General features: G+C 53.4%; 2 protein-coding genes across 3 annotated transcripts; one reads left to right on the top strand and one right to left on the bottom strand.

Annotated features, from left to right (window-relative positions):
* The first annotated feature begins 1,442 nt into the window (after window positions 1-1,442).
* TULP2 (TUB like protein 2) lies at window positions 1,443-9,670 on the top strand. Of its 2 annotated transcripts, none has more exons than XM_037516942.2 (13): window positions 1,443-1,655; window positions 1,993-2,025; window positions 2,449-2,500; window positions 2,907-3,033; window positions 3,929-4,066; window positions 4,302-4,418; window positions 5,070-5,191; window positions 6,092-6,442; window positions 7,269-7,381; window positions 7,864-7,978; window positions 8,064-8,162; window positions 8,430-8,601; window positions 8,881-9,670. In XM_037516942.2, the coding sequence occupies exons 2-13, from the start codon at window positions 1,994-1,996 to the stop codon at window positions 9,012-9,014; spliced, it is 1,572 nt and encodes a 523-aa protein (XP_037372839.1). In that variant the 5' UTR covers window positions 1,443-1,655; window position 1,993; the 3' UTR covers window positions 9,015-9,670. The 2 variants fall into 2 exon arrangements, with proteins under 2 accessions (XP_037372839.1, XP_037372838.1); XM_037516941.2 differs by having other exon boundaries at window positions 1,443-1,695.
* PPP1R15A (protein phosphatase 1 regulatory subunit 15A) lies at window positions 8,884-13,601 on the bottom strand. The gene is made up of 3 exons (XM_037516938.2): window positions 13,382-13,601; window positions 10,916-12,745; window positions 8,884-10,571 (listed from the first exon to the last, which is right to left on the bottom strand). Exons 2-3 carry the CDS (start codon window positions 12,734-12,736, stop codon window positions 10,221-10,223), a joined length of 2,172 nt encoding a protein of 723 aa, XP_037372835.1. The 5' UTR covers window positions 12,737-12,745; window positions 13,382-13,601; the 3' UTR covers window positions 8,884-10,220.
* Between the last annotated feature and the right edge of the window lie 1,014 nt (window positions 13,602-14,615).

Raw genomic sequence — 14,615 nt, 5'->3', positions numbered from 1 at the left:
GAGAAGCCCCACAGAATGGGAGAAAATTTTTGCACACAACATTAATGATAAAGGACTGATCGACTGATCGCAAAAATCTACAAAGAGCTGATGAGACTCAACAAAAACAAAGAAAATAATTCAGTCAAAAAATGGGCAGAAGAGGGCCTCCCCGGTGGCGCAGCGGTTGAGCGCTGGGTTGCGAAGCTGCCCGCGGCCTCTGCGGCGCCGGTTTGATCCCCGGCTGCTCCTCGGCCACTGGAGGAGGGTCCCACATGGCCCGCAGACCTCTCCTGCCGCCCGCTGCTCCCCTCAGCAGTGTACTTCGGTCCCTCTGCCTGCTCTGCTCCCCGCTCTGGCTCTGGTGAATTCTCTCACCCTCCCGCACTTCTGACTGTACCCAGTGCATGTATAAACCAACCAACCAAACAAACAAATAAATAAATAAATAAAAACATGCCTCTATAAAAAAAAAAAGCAGAAGAGCTAAAAAAAAAAAAAAAACCTCCTGAAGAGGAAATGCAAATGGCCAACAGGCATATGAAAAAAGGTTCAGCATCACTTGTAATCAGGGAAATGCAAATCAAAACTACCATGAGATACCATCTTACACCAGTGAGAATGGCACATATTAAAAAAACTAGCAACAGCAAATGTTGGTGAGGTTGTGGAGAAAAAAGAACTCTCCTGCACTGCTGGTGGGAGTGTAAACTGGTCCAACCACTATGGAGAGCTGTGTGGAGATTTCTTGACCTACTGAAGATAGAGCTTCCATATGATCTAGCAATTCCACTCCTAGGTATTTATCCAAATGACACAGAAACATTAATTCCAAAGGGCACCTCCACCCCTATGTTTATAGCAGCACTATTTACAAATGCTAAGTTATGGAAATAGCCCAAATAACCAAAAATAGATGACCGGATCAAAAAGATGGGGAACATATACACAATGGAATATTACTCAGCAATCAAAAAAAAAAAAAAAAAACAAACTCATGCAGTTTGCAGCAACATGGATGGAGCCAGAAGGGATCATGCTCAGTGAAATAAGTCAGAAAGAAAAAGAAAAAATGCCGGATGGTCTCACTCATAGCAGGAATCTAGAAAACCTAAATAAGGGGCCAGGAAAAAGACTAATTAATACAAAGTAAAAATCAAAATCAACAAGCAACTATAAACCAGAGACACACTATGGGAGGGGGGGCAGGGAGAAGAACTAGGGTCAAAATAAGGGGGGGGGGTTGTAATTGTATGGGGAATATAACCAAAATGAAAATGTATACATTGTGCAAAAATGAAAAATGATGTAAGAATTATATAAAATAAAATAAAATAAAAAAGAGGTGTAGAGTGAGATTGCGATGTGACCTCTCCTGGGTCCCTTTAAGGAACACCGGTACGGCCTTCCAATTCAGAACCCCCTGAGCAGGGTTGCCTGGCTTCTGGGGAGGCCAGGGGTCATTGCATTGTTGGGAGTGGAATGCGAGGGGGACCAGGAGGGAGAGATTTCGGGCAGGTGTCTTTGGGAATCCCCTCCCTCTGAGCCCTTTTTCTTCCCCTGCCTACTTCCCAGACACCCAGAGATTAGGTCCCCAGCTCTCAAAAAAGAGGGTCAGCTATGTTTAGAAATTGGCCAGAGAGGCAAGGCACTGAGGTGTGAATGTGAAAGCCCAGGTACAAGAGGAGGTTAAGCAATCTCCAGGATCCCCGGCAGGTGGGTGCTGGGGGCCTGGGGTCACTAGGGGTTGAGTGTTTGGGGCCCAGAATCCTGAGTTCCCAAATTCCTGAGTTCCCACGTAGGAAAGAGTTGGAGGAGAAAGATGGAACTCCTGGGACCCTCACAGTGATGAAAACTGGAAATAGGCTCCTGGTCCCTGACAGGAGTAGGTGCTGGCATTCATGATGACGGGGTCCGGGAGAAAATCTAAATTTAAGATCAGGTACTGGAGGGCAGTGTTTATTGAGATGTTGGGTCTGGGTTCTAACTTGTCTGTCATTCTTGCTTTTCTAGAATGTCTCAGGAGAATGACACGTGGAGGAAAGAGTGAGTGACGGAATGGATTGGCAGGGGAGGTACAAGGACCAGCTCAGAGGTTTGATTATGCCACACCCACTTAGCTCTGGTGTTATCAGCACTGTCGGACTTGCAGAAAGGGGCTGGGGGCCTGGACTGGTCCTCAGGGGGGCGAGCTATCGATGATGATTTATAGTGGATCTTAAAGAGAAGGCCTGGGGCCTAGGACTGCCAGAGTCTTAAGACAGGAAGGGGCTGCCTGGGATCTCTGAATTCAGCCAGTGTTGATCAGAATAGGTGGGGACAGAGTCAGAATAGGTGGGGCAGGCTCAGGTTCTGCCCCCTTTGTGACTTCACAAGCGCTGAAGACCCTTAAGTAGGGCGGGGGAAGGAAGGCTTGGGAAGGTGCTGTGCCCTGCTTGCCGTGACCATGAATGTGTATCTGACTCTCAGGGCCCTGGGCAATGAGCTTGCCACTATGAGGCTGCAGAAGCTGGAACAGCAGGTACTATTACTCGGAGTCCTACCACCCCTACTCTTCCAGTTTGCATAGTTCCTCTGGACCCCCATCCCCAGGACTTGCTCTGAGAATCCAGGCCCACTTTGTCTCTGTAAGAGTCTCAAGTGGGCCAGCTGGAAAGTGAGAAAACAGGAATTCAGGGTCCTAAAGAAGCAAACCTCGTCTAAAGAAAAAGGAATGCGGGGGGGGGGGGGGGGGCAGAATTCCTGGGGGAAAGTTCTCCTGGATATGTGGGAGGGGGAGCTGAGGGCCTGGACGCCTGGAACTCAGGGAAGAAGGGACTCCCCCACCATCAAGCTTCCCCCTGCCCCAGGTCTCCTTTCACCTGGGTCTCTCTTTGTTGTGGTTTCTGGCCCCCCACAACATGCCCTCCCTTCTCCCGATCCCCAAGAGGAGGCTGTTTGAGATGAAGCAGCGACGGAAGCGCCAAGAGCCTCTCATGGTTCAGGCAAATCCTGATGCTACCCTGTGGCCCCGGAGAAACCGGTGGAGGATGGGCCGCTTTGCATCTGACAGTGGTAAGGAAAGGCTCCTAAGATTCCGTAGGAGTATAGGCAGGAGTATAGTCTGGAGAGAGGGAGTCTGTGGGAATGTGGGAGCGAGGCATAATGGGGTCAGGAGGGAGGGACCTAGCAGAGCCTTAAGGTAAGGACTTGGTAGAGCGGAGGATGGGACCCCACCAAACCCTAAAGAATTTGAGAGCAGCGCCTCCCTGGTAGCACAAGGGGTTATCAGCACTATGAAGCTATCTCCAGCCACTGCGGCACGAGTTCAATCCCTGGCCAGGGAGGTCACATGGCGCAGCAGACCTCTCCTGTCTCCTGGGTGCTCCCCTCAGCAGCGGATTTCAGTCGATCTGCCTGTCTTGTGCCCAACTCTGTCTCTGGTGAATCCTGTCATCTTCCCGTACCTCTGGCCTACACCCCAGCTCTTGTAACCATAAATTAAAAAAAAATACATCTTGGGGGAAAAAGCAAGATTTTGAGTGCAGGGCATGTGCAGACCGAAGGGTGGAAGCTGTGAGAGCTCAGGGGCGGGACCTCGAAGAGATGGGAACCAATCATAAAGCGAGGGGCGGGGCCAGGGAGTCCAGGGGCGGGGCCAGGGGAGTCCAGGGGCGGGGCCAGGGGAGTCCAGGGGCGGGGCCAGGGCCAGGGCTCCGGAGAAGCTGATGGCTGCAATTAACAATTCTTGGGAGGTCTGGCCTGGGCAATTTAGGGACCAGGTTCTGCACAGGCTGAGAGCCCGACGCGGGATTGTTTGCTCAAAGAATTTGAGTTCTACGTAGGCCTTGGGGTTTTGGGTGGTCCACCAGGGGCGATGTCTGGGAGTTCTGTAAGGAGGCAAATCTTCTTCAAAGAGGACCAGAAATTTTTACCTCGCGTTACTACACAGCCTTGAACTTTCTCCCAGGCCTCGGGAACCCTTTCCTTCAGGAGAACGTGCCAGAGGCACATCTGCGCTCAGGTGTTCACAGCACTCTGGGTATTGTGAGCTGCGATGGGGATGGTAGTGGTGAGCGCCGTACCTTGGCATCACCGGCAGAAGCAGGTAATCTCTAGTCCTCGGACTGCCTATGCTCTAGAGCTCCATTCCCACCAGGACCCAGGAGTCTGGAACCTCAATCCTTACTCTTCAAAGGATCCAGGAGTCCAGGCATCCGAGGGCCCCGTCATCCCTCACACCAAGGAGTTCTGAACACCCAGAAATCCGAATCTCCAGCCCCTTCCTCCCCAAGTACTCGGCAATCTCCATCTCCAGTCCCTCTTCCTATCCTGGCTACCAGATAGTTGCGATCCGGAGTTGGAGGAAGTCTCCGTGGAGGACATTCCAACCTTTCCCCCTCCTTATAAAGAACTTCGTGGGGCTCGACGCAGGGGTTGGCCGGCTTGCCTCAGACCTGGTAATTTTGGGGATATTGGGAAAAATCTGACCCCCCTTTTTTTGGTAACAAATTTGAGACACATTTCACATCCTGTACAATTCATTCATTTAAAGTTTACAGTGCCATGGTTTGTAGCATATTTAGAGATCAGCCCAATCAATTTAAGAACATTTTCATTACCCCTAAAGAAATCCTCTTACCTTTCTCCCAAACTTAAGCGAGCTACTTTCTTTTTAAATATGCCTATTCTGGATGTTTCATGTAAATAGAATAATACAGTACATGATATTTTGTGATTGGCTTCTTTTGCTTAGCATGAAAGGTACATCATACTTATCATAATTTAATTCCTTTGTATTACTTAATAATATTCCATTACAGTGATGTTTCCTTTTACTCTCATGACATACTCAGTGATTTCAATAACAGGAACCTTGATTATACCCCAAATCCACACTCCCCCCATTTCAGTTTCATTTCAGTCTCTCTGATGCTTTCACTAGGACTAGGGAAAGGGAAGTCTCTACCTCCTCCCTGTCCTTGGATCCAGGGCAAACCCCCAGCCACAGGGTGGGCCGAGGGCTGCTGGCAAGTGGGGAGATGAGTAATGAGCAGAGGCTGGAACCCAGGTGGCCTGAACTCAGCCTTCCAGTTTTTTCTATCCCTTAGGGAGTAACGCAGATGATGAGAGTGAATACGCAGATGTTGGAGATGAGTATGAGGTCCCCATTTTGGAACCAGACTTTGAAGTGGATGGTGACCAGGGACCTGAAGACTTAGCATCTTGCAAGGTGGGAGGTGGCACAACCAATCGGCACATAGGAAGAGGAGGAGGAGGGCTAGCCTCGGTCTCTAGGGGAGGGTGGGGCTAAATTCTTTGGCCCAAACAGAGACCCATTTAACTGGCAGGTAGAACCTGTTTCAATAGCAGAGGCTTGCAGAGGTTCTGTGCACATTTATGAAGTTAATCTTGGAGGATTTTAATTGATGGGGGCATAGACGTTAAAAGTCAGTATTAGAAAGGCAATGAGCTTTTGGAAAGTGATTGAGAAGGGCCAATTAACAATCATTTTGTTAATGAAAACGCATAGTTTCACTTGGGTAGATGTGAGTCAATTATGTTATCTAGACCTATTCAACATTGGGCAGTGTTTTCAAAGGAATTGTCCAGCGGTGGGTGGGCGGGAGTGGCTACAGAAGGAAGCTAATATGCTGGGCAATCTACAGATGCTGAAGGCTGGGCTGGGTGGACCCCTTGAATGTATTGGCTGATCACAAGTGTCCTGTTGGCTATTTGACCAATAGGCAAAAACCATAGGTGGGGGCTCCCTGGTGACGCAAGGGATTAAGACGCAACCTATGAAACTAGCTGCAGCCATTGCAGCACGAGTTCGATCCCCCACTAGGGAGACATCCACATGGCGCAGCAGACCTCTCCTGACTTGCCCGCTGCTCCCCTCAGCAGTGTATTTCAGTCAATCCGCCTGTTCTGCTCCCCACTCTGACTCTCAGACGCCCCTCACACCTCTGGCCTGTACCCCAGTACTTGTATGCATAAATAAATAAATTTAAAAAAAAAAACAAACCATAGGTGGGAGAAGGCGGAACCATGAGCTGCCACACCCAGTCAGTAGTTAGGGCAGCCAGGGGCGGTAAAATGTCCTCAACTTTGAATTTGGCTCACGGGCTAGGATGAAGACCTGGAAGGTAAGAGAGAGGAGTTGGAGTCTACACTGACAGACTTCCTTGGGGAGAATAGCCAAGAGGTGTCCTCCAAAGGCAAATTCGCAGGCAAGGCGGGCGAGAATAAGGGCAAGGGAAGCCCGGAAAGTAGCAACAAGGAGGCGTCGCCCCGCTCGCCCACCCGCTTGCCCACCTGCGCCCCAGGCCCTCGACTGGGCGAGGACATGGAAGCGTACGTGCTCCGGCCGGCGCTGCTGGGTTGCATGGTGCAGTGCCGCATCAGCCGCGACAAGAGCGGCGTAGACAAGGGCATGTTCCCTTCCTACTACCTCTACCTGGAGGCGACCAACGGCCTGAAGGTGCGCACAGCTGACAGTCTCACGAGCAAGCTTTGGGGGTGGGGGTGGGGGGGCATGTCCCGTCCCCTTCTGAGCAAGATCGGCTTCCACGAACCCTGGCCTTACTCTTTATCAAACTAGGACCTGTCGATTCCCATGCCTAGCCCTGCACTCAGAGAATTACTTTCCTTTCCTTACAAAACCCAGTAGCCTAGGCTTTACCCAAACGCTGTCCACTCTTAGAGGGGTGCGGGTGCGTGGGGGTGGGGGGGAGTGGTGATGGAGCTCCCTTCTCATGGTCCAAAACCCCACCCCTTACACACTCTTTCAAGGTAGTGGAAGTGTCTTTTGCAGTCCAAGTCTGGACCCTCCCTGCACCTTTGCTATCAAGAGCCACCCAGTCCTGGGATAAGCCCCTCCCCTCATTGGTTTCCCTGCTGGACCAAGCCACGCCCATCTGTCTGGCCATTCTCCCCTCTGTGTGGCCATCTCACCTAAAGGCACTGTTCTCGCTGCCAGACCCGTTCACCAAAGTCCTGCCACAATATTCCCAGTCGCCAAAGTCTCCCCAACTCTCCAAGATCGGTTCCTGCCAGTCACAGTCTGGCCTCTGCCTGGGCTCAGACCTGACCCTGTTTTCCAATGAGGGGGATGGGGAATTAAGCCCCAACTCAGGGCTCATGGAGGAATTCCCTCAGTGATAACCACCTCTCCCCACACGCCTTGGGAACTATTGCTCTATCACACTCTCCTCTGTCCTGAGGCCCCAGTGTTTCCCGGTCTTTGGGCGCACAGTCCTAGCCAGATACCGGAAATCCATTCTGATGGACTGTCCTCCCATCCACAGCGCTTCCTGCTAGCTGGGCGGAAGAGAAGAAGGAGCACAACCTCGAATTACCTCATCTCCCTGGATCCCACCAACCTGTCTCGGGATGGAACCCACTTTATTGGAAAAGTCAGGTGGGCAGAGCCTCAGAGTGTGTGAGTGGGGCGGGGGAAGAGAGGGGGCTGTGGACTACATTTTCCTGAAGCTCAACTTCCAGGTGCTCGTAAGACTTGTATTCAGAGTAATTGCTGTACTGAGGCTGTAGCCTCAGGCTGGTTGGGACTAGAAGGCTGAAGACTTTGGAGCAGAAGCTGGCATTTGAGGCTGGTATTCTTGAGAGGTGTGGGCTTGGGACTCCTGAGTTGCTGTTGGAGAAGGCTGGGATGTTTGAGTTCCTACGTCCTTGTGGGGAGGACGGTCCTAAAGGGTCAAAGCAGGAGGCTGAGAATCAATCGTGGCAGAGAGGGGACTGGCACTGTGGATACTTGGAACAGGAACGTGAGCCTTATACAGAGGACTGGAGGGGAGAGCTGGTGAGATGACACAGGAAAGCACTTAACAGCCAGCAGAAAAGGTAACAGTTATTTTCATTCTGATCACTCCCCTCCTGGAGCAGATCTAATATCTTGGGCACCAAGTTCACCATCTTTGACAACGGGGTGAATCCTGATAAGAAGAGTTTTGGCCCGGAGACTGCTCGGATCAGGGAAGAGCTGGGGGCTGTGTGTTATGTGAGTGTCCGGGAGACGTGAGAGAACGGAACAGGATGGTGGGAGGGAGAAAATGGCAGGCCAACTGGAACATAACACCCTCTAGGAGACCAACGTCTTGGGATTCCGAGGGCCCCGGAAAATGACTGTGATCATTCCCGGAATCGATGCCCAGAATCGGAGGATCAGCATCCAGCCGCAAAATGTGAGTCCACCAAAGTTGAGACCCTCTGGGTCAACGAGGGAGGGAGGACTGGGGCACAGGCCTCCCAAATCCCAAGAGAGGAAGGGGGCTGACAGAAAACAGGTCACATGTGAAGCCAGGGAGACAGTCAGACTTAAGTGTCTCAGGGAGATGAGAATAAGGGACTCAAAATTCTGAGGCTGGAGAAGAAAATGGGTTGGTGTTAGGGTAACCTATACCACCACCACTACCACCACCCCCGCCCGGGGCCTTCACTTCACCTCGCAGGAACAGGAGTCGCTACTGAATCGCCTCCAAAGCGGGGCCAGCCAGGGGCTGGTCCTGCTGCAAAACAAAGCCCCGATGTGGAACGACGAGAATGGCGCCTACGTGCTCAATTTTCATGGTCGAGTCACTCGGGCCTCGGTCAAGAACTTCCAGATCATGCATCCAGATGACCGTGAGCTCCTAGGAACCTGTTTACCTGGGGAAGGGGGTGTGAGCGGATGAGAATTACTCAGTCCCATACCTCTGAGCATTTTTTTTCTAGGTAGGGCTGATGACACCATGACGTTGCAAAGCCTACTGGGAATTGTAGTTTACAGGGCTCTGGGGGGTGGGGGGTATCGGAGCTTACTAAGGGCACCATTAGGAAGTCTTAATCACAGCAGTGGCAATGAGCCCCAGGCAGGGAAATGAGGAGTTGGGTTAAGACTTACTTTACTGAATTCTTCCTCAGCGAACTCCCTGGTGCTCCAGTTTGGTCGAGTCTCCTCGGATTCGTTCACTATGGATTTCAGCTTTCCGCTTTGTCCACTCCAAGCCTTTGCCATCTGCCTGTCTAGTTTTGATGGGAAGCTGGCATGTGAGTAATCCAATGAAATATACTCTCACCAGCATCTGTGCATCTTATTGGGCCCCAGCACACTCTTTTGCACCATCTTCCTGATAACCAGCTCTTACTAGATGAGGACTGGGGTGCCCAATCCTGTCTCTAGACTGTGAGCTGTTCAGCAGCACCAGCTCCCTTGAGACTCACAACCGATCATGAGATAGAACTTCCACCACCAACATTCAAAACACTACCCTCGGTGAAGGAGAAAAGCACATGGAAGACCAGGTTGACTGGTTAGAGCAAGGCATCTGTAAAAAAGATTTTCATACAATATGTGAAGAATCACATGCTAGCTGAGCCCCAGGGGCCAGGGGGAAGGGCCATCAGGCTGTAGGCACAGCTCCTAGAGGTCTTAAAGTGAATGGGGGGACATGGTTAGTTTGGGAAAGTGAAAGGAGTGTGGCAGGCCTGGGGATCCAAAGGACAGGGACAGGGTATGAGGGGAATGGTTGGATGAGGGTGCAGGATTTGGGAGGCAGTCTTGAACCGCAGCACAGAGGTACTGATTAAAGAGTTATAAGCTGGGGGAGTCCCTAAGGATGGCCTTAAGACAGGCATAGGTGAGAATGAGAATAATTACCATACTATCTAACACTTATGTAGCATTATCTGATGAGCATTGTTTGAAATACTCCTCTCCTTTGGGGCCTTACAATCCCTTCAGGCCCTGTGCAATTATTAGTTACACATTACATGTAAGACTCTCTTGACACTGGGCTTGTGAGGTTAGGTAGCTGCGATCCTTGAGGTCTCATGTGAAGGTGGTAGATGAGTCTTTTTATTCCAGAGAGGCACAGAAAACTGGAGCTTCTTTCTTTTTTTAGGGGTCAGCGAGTCTAGTCTGGCCCCTTTGTAGACAATTGTTCCAAGTATAATGAGATTTAGATGAGGAAGGCAAAGAAAGATTAGGTGGAAGCCAAAGGAAAACAACAAAGCATACCAGCCTTTAGTTTGAAAGAAGCCTTAGGATGATAAGCGGCAAATCTGGAGGACGATGGGAGATGTCGTTTATCTTCCATTTGAGGCACCTGCATTTATGCTTTGGGACCTTCAAGTAGTGGATACTGTTGGTTCAGAAACACGTGACACTGTTCTCTACTAATCAAAAGGCTTTATTCTGTATATAAACCAATAATCAATAATTTAAATAAATAAACAGTTAATAACAGACAAACCACTTGATCTTAGCCACGCCTTCCACTGAGGTTCAGGCAAGGAGAGGCAGACATACAAGGAGGGGAGGCTGAGGCCACAGCTTGGCTCAGGGTCGTGGCCTGGACGGTGGACGTGGGCAAGGTCTGGTTAGGGACAGGTATGTCAGTCAGACAGCTGGGAAGGTTCTGGAGGCGGGCCCAGGCGCTGGCTCGGGCTGCTGGGGTAAAGCAGGGGCCTAATTCCTCCTCGGCCTGGGCAATGCGGCGGGCGAAGCGACTTCGATCCCGGGCGATCTGCTCCCAGGGGCCCCGGCGGGCTGCACGGGCCGGTCCTGCCCAGACAGCCAGGAAGTGGACAGAGACCTTCTCAGAGAAGCGCACCTGGAGGATGGACCGGTACAGACACAGGGAGACACAGGGAAACAGAGCCAAGACACAGAGGTGGGAAGGGGATGAGGAGAGAGAGAACACAGCACAGATGAGTTACAAAAAGATGACGCCTATCTGGCCAGTCACCTAGTGACTCACTGAGGGTGGAGGAGCTTCCCAGGGGCTGACCTGAGTCACGTGGCTTCCTGCTCCCACAGGGCCCTGCTGCTTGCAAAGGATTGCATTACACAGCCCTCCCCACAGAGTCTACCCGCAACCCTCTGCAACACATGGGGGACCAAGTAATGGGGATCCCCTCCTCACTAAGACTCAAGAATCTGAGTCTCAGCACCCACCTTTCTGGCCTTTGGGGGAGTCTCAGGTTCCGGATGCTGGGTGGGGGTTTCTGCAGGCCTGAGCCGCCTTTGTAGCCGGAGGGGCAGCCGAGGAGGAGCTGGGGGAGGCGGGGGCTTCTCGCCAGGTAGGTAGATGGCCACGGGGAAGGCGTCGGGCTCAGGTCCTCCCCACTCCTCAGCAGCTCCCGCGCCCTCCCTGTCTTCTCCATGTCCGTGTGGCCAGCCCCCGCGGAGGACACTCTGGGCCTGCAGGCAGGGACATGGCTCTGAGTCAGCTGCTTCTGAATCTTCATCCTCCTCCTCCTCCTCTGTGTCCTCTCCTGGCCGGTAGACCCAGGCCCTCAAGAAGGCACTTGTGGGGGGCACTGAAGAGAGACCCTCAGTTTCTCCCCAGTCTTCAGCTGCTCCTGAGTCACTGTCCTCCTCCTCCTCCTCCGTGTCCTCTCCTGGCCGGTAGACCCAGGCCCTCAAGAAGGCACTTGTGGGGGGCACTGAAGAGAGACTCTCAGTTTCTCCCCAGTCTTCAGCTGCTCCTGAGTCACTGTCCTCCTCCTCCGTGTCCTCTCCTGGCCGGTAGACCCAGGCCCTCAAGAAGGTACTTGTGGGGGGCACTGAAGAGAGACCCTCAGTTTCTCCCCAGTCTTCAGCTGCTCCTGAGTCACTGTCCTCCTCCTCCTCCGTGTCCTCTCCTGGCCGGTAGACCCAGGCCCTCAAGAAGGCACTTGTGGGGGGCACTGAAGAGAGACTCTCAGTTTCTCCCCAGTCTTCAGCTGCTCCTGAGTCATTGTCCTCCTCCTCCTCTGTGTCCTCTCCTGGCCGGTAGACCCAGGCCTTCACGATGGAACTTGTCAGGGGGACGGGAGTGAGACCCCTGCCTGCCCCAGGAACACTGTCCTCCTCCTCCTCATCGTCTTCCACTGAGCTCTCACTGGGTCGATGCTGCCAGGACCTCAGCAGGGGCCTCGGGGCTAGAAGTGAGGAGTGTGGCCCTGGGTCAGCTTCTTCTTCCTCAGCCTTTTCGTCCTTTTTCTCCTTACACTGCTCTCCTGGACCACATTCCCAGGCTCTGGGGTGAGAGTCCACAGCAGAAGCAGAAATGGCGGTCTTCGTGGTGTCTTTGTCTTCTGTCCTTCCTTCCTCTGTGCCTCCACCCTCTTCCTCCACTGGACAATACACCCACGCTCTGAGCTTGGATCCTGGCGCTAAGGAAGAAGTAGATGTTTGAGGAGCTTCTTTATGTACAGCTGCTCCATCTTCTATGTCCTCCGCCACCCCTGGACAACTCTCCGAGGGCGATGCAGGAAAAGAGAACATGCTCCCTTCTTTATCTTCAAGAGCTCCTTCTTCCACTGACTCCTCCTCCCCGGGGTCTTCCAGGGTTCTTATCAGAAGCTTGGGAGGCAGAGGAGCAGCGTGGCCCCCTATACAGTCACTTCCCTGCTCTCTGGGGACACTGGCTGTTTTTCCCCTACCAGGCTCAGCAGCAGCCTCTGAAAGTCCCCAGGTTTCAAGAAGAGAACCACCAGCTTCCAGGTCTGGGCAGGCCCCCCAGGAAGTTTCCCCATTCTCCTCAGCTGCTCGGATCTCTCCAGTCTCCCCTTGAGGGTGCCTGCCCTTAGGGCCATGGTGGGCGGCCAGAGAAGCCTTAGCTTCTTCCTGATCTGCTCTGATTACTGCTTCCACCAACCAGGACTCTGGAGGTCCTGGACTTCTCAAGCGGCTCCAAGCCCGGCTGAACAGGCCCATCAGTGGGGACAGGAGGAAGAAGGGGTGGGCATCCCACCAGGGGAGCCGCTGCTGGGACACTTGGCCTGGAGCCATATTTCTGGGCTGGGGAAAAGGGAGAAAAAGGAGTAAACATTAGAAGCCATTTAGGAAACAGCATCAGGGGATGACTCTGAGTCATAACAAAAGAATAGTAACACACACACAGCCACGTGAGGCTCCCAGCTTCACATTCCTTTGATACCAGCTACACTCATCTGTGCAGCTCCACTTCCACCTCCCTCTTAACACCCGGGAGTCTGGGTTCCTAGTACCCCCTTCCTCAGACCCAAGACATCAGTCCTTTCTTTCGGCAGGCCCTGAAGTCCCACTCCCAAATTTTCTACTTGCTTCCCTTTGGAACGAGTTCCCAGTCCCTGGTGCTCTCCTCTCCCTGAGGACTGGCGAATGATCCCCCCACCTCGGAAACTCAACATTACGACCCCCCAGGTTCACTGGGGCCTGCCCGCATCTGGATCCCAGACCCTCCTCCATCGGGCTCCCGACCCCTTCACATTCCTGTCTGCGCCCGGGAGTTCGTCCCAAACACGAGCTCAGGCACCCGCCTCCTCCCGCAGGACCAGCAGTCCCGGCCCGAATCCTCGAACCCGCCGGCTTCAGGACCCAGAAGGCCGAACCGCCGCCTCATCACTGACTCGCCCCCGCGCCCCGCGGACGCGGCCGTGCCGACCCCGCACTCACCGGCTGCGGCCTGCGCGTCACCCCGGGGGCAGGAGCGCTGGTTCGGGCTGCCACAAGCGATCGCAGGTCCGGACGGCTCGCTTGGCCAGCGCGTTCATCTCGCCTTCCGGCGTGGGCTCGCGGTCTCCAAGTACCACCGGCTGCGGCAAGCGCGGTCGCGACGAAGGGACGCGAAGTCGCGCGGGGAACTACATGCGAGATCAACAGGCGGCGAGCGGCGGCGGTGAGCACGGGCGCCGCGAGCACCGCTTTTATAGCCCAACGCGGCGAGCCGCGCTGACGCCATCCGCGAGGGCGAGGTGTCCACACGTAGACGTGGGGCGGGGATAAGAAAATAAAGTTGGAAACAGGCTGGGAAATCTCGCGGACTTTCCGGGCGTGTGACGTCACGACGGTGCCTGCGCGCGTGGCCACGCCCCCGAAACCAGCCAGCTGTCAATCAAACGCCTCCCAAGCGGCGTGGAGCTGTCTCCTCGCTGCTTCCGAGAAAACGCCTTCCCGCGGCTATTTAGCCGGCAGGCCCCGGGCTCGGGTCCTCCACCTTCCCATGCAGGCGGCTTCCTCCCGGGAGGGGGACAGTATTTGATTCCATTTCACAGATGAGGAAACTGAGGCTTGGAATAAAGGCATTTGCCCGCGGGGGTCGCTGCAGCCTTTAGGCAGCCACGTGGCCTGTTCACGGCTTTTTTTTCAGGGCCTGGCACACAGCAGGTGCTCAGGAAGTATGTGGTGGCCGGGTATAGCATCAGAAACCTCCCGTAGTGATCCTGGATTTGCCTGCTTCAAACCGACACAAAAATTCCCCTGCCTGGGCCTCCCTGGTGGCCTAGGGGTTAAGTCTCAGTGCAACCACCAAGATGGCCCACGATGACGCCCTGAGTTCGATCCCCGGCCAGGGCGCTGACTCACAAGGCAGACCTCTCCTGTCTCGCCTGCTGCTCCCCTCAGCGCTGTGTTTCAATAGATTGGCCTACTCAGCTCCCCACTCTGTCTCTGGTGAATCCCCTCACACCCTCGCACCTCTCCCCTACACCCCAGTTCTTGTATGCATAAATAAAATAAAACTTCAAAATAAAATCTTTTTTTAAAAGATTTATTTATTTAGGCATACAAGAGCTGGGGTACAGGCCAGAGATGTGGGGGTGAGAGGATTCACCAGAGACAGAGTGGGGAACAGAACAAGCAGGCTGACTGAAATACACCAATGAGGGGAGCAGCAGGTGAGACAGGAGAG

The sequence above is a fragment of the Talpa occidentalis genome, unplaced genomic scaffold, assembly GCF_014898055.3.
Source record: "Talpa occidentalis isolate TD23 unplaced genomic scaffold, MPIMG_talOcc4v2.1 talOcc4.17, whole genome shotgun sequence".
Taxonomy (NCBI): domain Eukaryota; kingdom Metazoa; phylum Chordata; class Mammalia; order Eulipotyphla; family Talpidae; genus Talpa; species Talpa occidentalis.
This window is presented reverse-complemented; position numbering and strand designations above follow the sequence as displayed.